The 6698-nt window shown below is 45.2% G+C and overlaps 1 protein-coding gene across 5 annotated transcripts; it reads right to left on the bottom strand.

Moving 5' to 3' along the window:
• Positions 1-1301: 1301 nt before the first annotated feature.
• Positions 1302-6423, bottom strand: Rps24 (ribosomal protein S24). Of its 5 annotated transcripts, XM_041663122.1 has the most exons (8): positions 6330-6423; positions 5522-5587; positions 5219-5428; positions 3639-3749; positions 3514-3516; positions 3056-3073; positions 1705-1724; positions 1302-1382 (listed from the first exon to the last, which is right to left on the bottom strand). In XM_041663122.1, the coding sequence occupies exons 1-6, from the start codon at positions 6330-6332 to the stop codon at positions 3068-3070; spliced, it is 399 nt and encodes a 132-aa protein (XP_041519056.1). In that variant the 5' UTR covers positions 6333-6423; the 3' UTR covers positions 1302-1382; positions 1705-1724; positions 3056-3067. The 5 variants fall into 5 exon arrangements, with proteins under 5 accessions (XP_041519056.1, XP_041519058.1, XP_041519057.1 ...); XM_041663124.1 differs by lacking the exon at positions 3056-3073; XM_041663123.1 differs by lacking the exon at positions 3514-3516.
• Between the last annotated feature and the right edge of the window lie 275 nt (positions 6424-6698).

Below are 6698 nucleotides of genomic sequence, written 5' to 3'. Positions count from 1 at the left end.
GGGACGCTGACCCCATTTCTCCTGTCCAGCTTAGCAGGTCCTTCAGTAGCCATCATTTTAAGGTGTCTCGTATTTTCCCTGCATTGTATATACCTGGAGGCCAGAAGAGAGTATCAGACCCCTTGAACCAGTTACAATTGTAAGCCACGAGGTACTGAAAATTCGGAACAAAGCCCTCTTCAAGAGCAAACCACCTCTACAGACATGAGGTCTCCAGTTATGTGTCCAGTGTTCATTGCACTCACAAGTCTAAATCTCGCATGGTCCCATACCAACTGATTTAACTTTCAGGGGGAAAAACCATGCTGGGCTTTCCCAGAAAAGCACTCAGCCAGCTCTAGTCTATATGTGAAATCATGGGTTCCACCACACACACCTGAAAGTAGAATATTCCACCCGTAAGCTGTAATGCCTTTTAGGCAGACTTCAACCAAAACTGCCCAAACACCTGATCAACCCAGTTTGGGCCCTTGAGTTTGAACCCTCATAGTTTCAGGCAAAGAAAAGTGTTGTCTGCTGCTTGACTAGCCACAGGCTAAAGCCACAACACTCGCTGGGTTCAATGCCACTAGCCAGGAAAATAATTAAACTCGATTTCCACTGGGGCCAGATAGAAAGATCTAAGCTTGTTTTACGGACTTCCATATGGTAAGATTCAATGAATCACAGGAATGAGCCATACCAGATTAAGCTGTAAGGCCAGGGGTGAGACATGAGAGTGGGGGCGCAGACCTTTAACCCAAGCCTGCAGGAAAGCAGAGGCAAGCAGGAAGGAAGGCAAGGGAAGCCATCACCGGATGGTGGTGGTGCAGGCAAATTTGAGTTGAGGCCAGCCTGGTCTACAAGAGCTAGTTCCAAGACAGGCTCCAAAGCTACAGAGAAACTGGGGGGGGGGGGGGTGCACACATAAAAACTAAGCTGGTGTCTAGGCTTCAGCCAAGGTGAACGCTAACGGGGCTCACACACTGGTCCTATGCTTTGCCCGTGCAGTTATCTACACCGACCACTGTCCTTTACGACTTGTATGAGCTCCCTGCAGCAGGCTTTTACCTAAGAGCAGTAAACTCAAACACTTAAACAGCCACCTGATATTACTTTCTTTCAAAAAAAATTTATTATGTATGCAGTGTTCTGCCTGCACACCAGTAGAGGGCACCAGATCGCATTATAGACGGCTGTAAGCCACCATGCTGGGAAATGAACTCAGGATCTTTGGCAGTCAATGCTCTTAAACTGAGCCATCTCTCTAGCCCAGCCACCTGATGCTTCTAATACCCAATAAACGGCAGACTCCAGACACATAAGCTTTTTAGTTTATTTGTCCTCTGGGAAATTGTCCGCAAACCACAGCAGATCAAGTCATCGTGGATCTACTCCTTTGGCTGTGAACGAAAAAAAAACTAGTCAGCAACAACCTTTAAAGTATCTTTAAAGTTCAAAGACAAACTCTTTAAAAAAAGAAACTCATGCAAAACAAGAATAACCTAAAACAGAAACTAAGAAAATGATGCAAACATTCAGAAAGTAAATATTCATGTTAGAAATGAAACAAAAACAAGTCACTATCTGAATTAGACAGTCACTGTTAGTACTGTTACAAACTGTACACTTATAATATAAATCTATGTATAAATGTTCACACGCCTGCTCAAACTATGTCAGTAATAAGGAATCTAATGATCTACGTAAGAGCTTGAATTATACCTGTATCCAATCTCCACTCACTGCATCAGTGCAGGAAGGGGGGAAGGGGAAGGAGGAAAACAGACAGTTCATTAGTAGTCCCCTTTCAAACACCAACACATCTGCACTGAAAGTACATGCAACCAGGTACCTCAAGTGACTGTTCTGTGATTGTACACGGACATTCCTTACACACCACCCAATTCTGACAGCACCTTGCCTGATTACTACAACTCCAATGTTAGCAAGGTGGCACGCAACTGCATTACCGTTAATAAGTGGTAACAAACCTACATTGTCAATTACTAGCATTTAGGTGAAAGAGACACCCCTAAGGCTAGGCCCCTTGGCTCTGGTGTCAAGCAGAGGGCCCAGACTTGGGACTCTTCTAGACTCCAATGGGAAGGCTCTAAATGATTAGGCCAGTCTTTTGAAACCTGTTCCATTTTAATCCTTTAAAGCATACCAATCTTGGACACCATAAGGTATACAGATTAGTAACAAAAAATGTAAATAAAAATACAAATGTGACCGGTGCCTTGATTTAAGCTCCACTGCATGTTAAAGGAACACCAGTTCCACTATAAGCAAAACACAGTCCAGAGGCCATTTCTATTTTAATTTTTGAGTTGGCTTTTCAAGGTGGTGCTAGTACAGGATGTGTCTTGGCCAGCTCCAGTGTCAGCTCCCCAGGACACCCAAAGAGACTGAGGCTGAATCTGTGTTAAATGGCCTTCAGGTCTGGCAAGGGACAAATCTGATTGCATCATCAAAACTTCTATCAATCAGCAGGTATAATCTGCAACACCTATGCAGTTCTACAGTGCTGATAGAAGTCATTTGATTACAGTCCCAGGCAGGCAGCTTGAAAGACAGGCATGAGGGGCAGTGGGCACATTTCTAAAACGCTACTAATGTAATTCTACTGCACGCTACAAATATAGTAGAGCAAGGAACCACTCTGATTAAGATGCATGTGGTGAAAATATCCAAAGCTTCAGTATGCTACCCCTAAGTTTTCTATTACGAACAGGAGACTAATAAGGACAGATATGCTAAGACATTGATGGGAGCAGGTGCTCTTGCAGCACCATGGAGAAGGGTCACTGAAGCCATTTCCTAAAAAGCAGTCTCAAACTCCAAGTTCTGAGAGACCAGGGAAGCTACCTCCCCCTTCAGTGAGTCACTACCCACCCATGTAACATGCATCTTTGAGTTAAGTCCTTCCAGTAATAAGATACTACTTAAAACGGGTCATTGGTATTTTAATAGGTCACACTATGAAAAACTGTTGTCCAAAAGCCAACATGCAAAGCATCAAAGCCAGCTCAGTGACGGTGACACATCCCCACACAGTGCTCAATCTCAGTACCTGCTAGATAATTCATTTCTGTTGAACAAGAAATCCAAGACAGTAGAGGAGGGGGAAGAAATTCACAGAACACTTGATTATTCAGCAACCCAACACCTGAATTCCACCCTGCTACTCACAGCTAGCTAGCAAGCTGGCATAAACTCTACTCAAAGCACTGTGATCTCAGCTAATTGGATAGGAAAGCAGTTTGACATTTGGAAAGCATGGGCCACATTGATCCAGCTGCTTCAAAAACCTCTGTGCTAAAAAAAGCAAAACAAAATCCTAAGAACATGATCTGTTCTTCCTTGAAGTGTCTAGGTCAATCAGCAAGAGAAATTCCTGAACCAGGGCTTGAAAGCACCCCCTAGGATAGCTGAGTCAATGTGGCCCTATGTTGGATTGTGCTAGTCTATGAGCAGATGTGGGCCAATCTATTCTAGGATACTATGCTACATAGCTGCTCAAAACGTTACCTTCTGCAATCCAGAAGAGGGAACGAAAAGACACCAAGAAAGATTATTTAGAAAAGAAACGCCTCTTCATAGACAATATTAAGCTCGACAATCACAGACATTTCTGAACCTCCCTTGAGTCGTACCTTTTTGCCAGCACCAACATTGGCCTTCGCAGTCCCCCTAACCTTCTTCATTCTGTTCTTGCGTTCCTTTCGCTGTTTTCGGGAGGTCTTTTTCTTCTCATAAAGGCCATGCTACCAGAGAGAAGAGTATATGTATCTGGTTAACTCATCCATCACCAATGGAGATGCTAAGAAAACTCTGAAACAGTTTTACAAATAAACATACTTTTTTGAGGCAGGGTTTTTGTTTAGCCCTGGCTGTCCTTGAATTCACACCTGCCTGCCTCTGCTGGGATTACAAGCGCCTACCTGTATCACCTCCACCACCGGACCTAATATACCTTTTTAAGCTGCCATGACATTTCCCTTTCAATTCCTACTTCTCTAGTGAAGTGACAGGTATCACTTACACTAAGAGGTCTCTATACCCTTTCAACCATGGAGATCCTAACCCATTAATCTGCTCTTGGTTATTCCTGGCAAGTTCTTCACAAGGCTCCCAAGCACTTCAGCAATGGATTCCCAGAGTACCACTTTATTATGTATACAACATTCCTTCCATATATGCTTGCACACCAGAAGATGGCACCAGATATCATTACAGATGGCTGTGAGCCACCATGTGGTTGCTGGGAATTGAACTCAGGTCCTCTGGAAAAGCAGTCAGTGCTCTTAACCTGAGCCATCTCTCCAGCCCCAGAGTATCAATTTAAAAAGGCTATCTAGTCATGTGTAGTGGCTCACACCTCCAATCCCAGCAATCAGAGGCAGCTGATCTGTGACTTGAAGTCAGCCATGGCAGCACCATCTCAACAAAAAAATGGTATTTAGTAAATCTCCCTACAAAACTGTTCTACTAGAGGATTCACCACAGCAAGCAGTAACTGGATTCAAGAAGAAAAGAACTCCCTGAGCATGGCAGCTCACTTACAATCCTAGCATTTAAGGTGGGGTAAAGTGATCGCTGCAAATTTGCGTCCATTTTATGATAGAGGCCCCGCCCCAACAAGTAAACAAGTCAGGTCTGGTGACCCCTGCCTGTAATCTTACCACCCAGGTGTCAGAGGATCACAGGTTCTAGGCCAACCTGGGCAACACAGTGAAAGCAAACTTAAATAAAGGTTCTCATCACCAATGAAGTATCAAGCTTGTTGCCAGTTTTGGACTAGATGGAATTGGGCCCTAAAATTTTAAAGCCACGGCCGGTGCGTTAATATACTGTAACTTGCCCATTAAATAACCACCAACTTCTTCCTAGCCAGATGTGGCAGCGCACACCTGCAACCCCACCATTTAGGAGGCTGGGGGACAACTGATATTGAGTTCCAGTTCAGGACAGGTCAACTACATGGAAATGGGCTAAGGGGTAGGAGGAAAGCTTGGAAAAGTATCCTAATACCATACTGAGAGGTCTTTTAAAGTCAAAAGGTTTAGTTAGACTTAATCCCACAGATGACCAGGAACCTCTGTATTTAAGCAAAGAACCCTCGATCAGCCCTTTTAGGACTCCTAGTACATGACTGCTGTTCCCAAACTCTTTGCTATTGCTCATTCTATCTATTCACAACACAGTGATATTGGAAAATAAACAAGATACCTACTCTTGCAAGTCTGTGTTTAGGTTCATTCTTCTTTGCATAATCGAGAGAATCATAGATCATGCCAAAGCCAGTTGTTTTCCCACCACCAAAATGAGTTCTGAATCCAAATACAAAGATGACGTCTGGTGTGGTTTTGTACATTTTGGCTAACTTCTCCCGAATCTCTGTCTTTGGTACTGTTGCCTTCCCAGGGTGAAGGACATCAATAACCTAAAAAGAGAGGACTAAGTTTAATATGTTACAATTAACTACATCTTCAAAATTAAGACCCCACACGCCAAACTTAGACATGCCCACCCTTACCATCTGTTTTCTTTGAAGCAGACGGTTGGTCATGAACTTCCTGGTCCGGATCGTTACTGTGTCATTCTGCAGATAACATACAAGTTAGTAAGAGTATGCTAGCCCTTTCTTGTCTTTACCATGCTACTTCAACAACTACTACCGTGTCCAAGACAAAGTGGCAACCTCAACCACCCCGTAAAATTACCACAAACCTTTTATTTTCTATGATCAGTTTCCTTTCCTTTCTCTTGATCTTTCAAGACAGGGTTTCTCTATTAACAGTCCTAGCCGTTGTGGAACTCGCTTCGTAGACCAGGCTGGCCTCGAACTCGCAGAGATCTGCCTCTCAAGTGCTGGGATTAAAGGCGTGGGCCAACACAGCGCATCTACAGTTAACTTTTAAATTGTAGCCATCGTTTTAGCTTCTCAACTAAAGTTTAAGCTCAGCACTATTGGTTTTTCTTAACTCTTAAGTTGTGTAGACTTCTTAAAAATCCCTGGCCCCTGGGCATCAGATACCACTCACTCCCTACAGAGCACCCCACGTTACTGCAACCGCAACGCCAGCAGGAGAAGGGGAGGCGCCTTCTTCACCTCGGCCCGCTAGACCGGCCCGAATTCGGCGGCCCCGAGACCCGGCAGCCCGGCGTGTTCCGGAGAGCGGTCAGACGACCCCGGCTCGGCGGCCTGGGCGACCGGGCTCCTTACGACATGGCCCGAGCGGAGCGGGTGGGCCCCGGCCGGCTGCGGCTGCAGTGGCAAGCCCGCGGGGGCAGGGATGGCGCGGATACGCCACGGATGGAATCGACGACCCGAGGAGACTCACCATGATGACGGCCCCGCCGAGCTGCTAAAGCAGGAAAAGAGGACCGCTCTCGGTCGGCCAATCATATCAACGCGCACGGAAGGACCCGGGTCCTGGCGCGGAGGCGTGGCCAAAGCCTAGGAGCAGGCCACACCAATGCCTGATTGAAAGTGCCAAAAGCCACGCCCCTCGGGCCTCTAGGCACGCCCCCAGGTCTAGCCAGCCTGATTTGTGCTTGCGCAATGGCGTGTTCTTTTGCAATTAAACGTCTTCCTCCTGATTTGTTTTTTGTTTTTTTTTTTTTCAAAAAAGCTAACACCAGAAAACACTTTAATCAAACTACAGAAACAATGGTTATAGTACAGAATATTCATAAGCAAAAGATACACC

This window comes from Microtus oregoni, unplaced genomic scaffold (assembly GCF_018167655.1).
Source record: "Microtus oregoni isolate MIOR12 unplaced genomic scaffold, Mior012 000013F_ref0000133, whole genome shotgun sequence".
NCBI classification, from domain to species: domain Eukaryota; kingdom Metazoa; phylum Chordata; class Mammalia; order Rodentia; family Cricetidae; genus Microtus; species Microtus oregoni.
The sequence above is the reverse complement of the archived record's forward strand: the minus strand, read 5'-3'. Positions and strand labels throughout refer to the sequence as shown.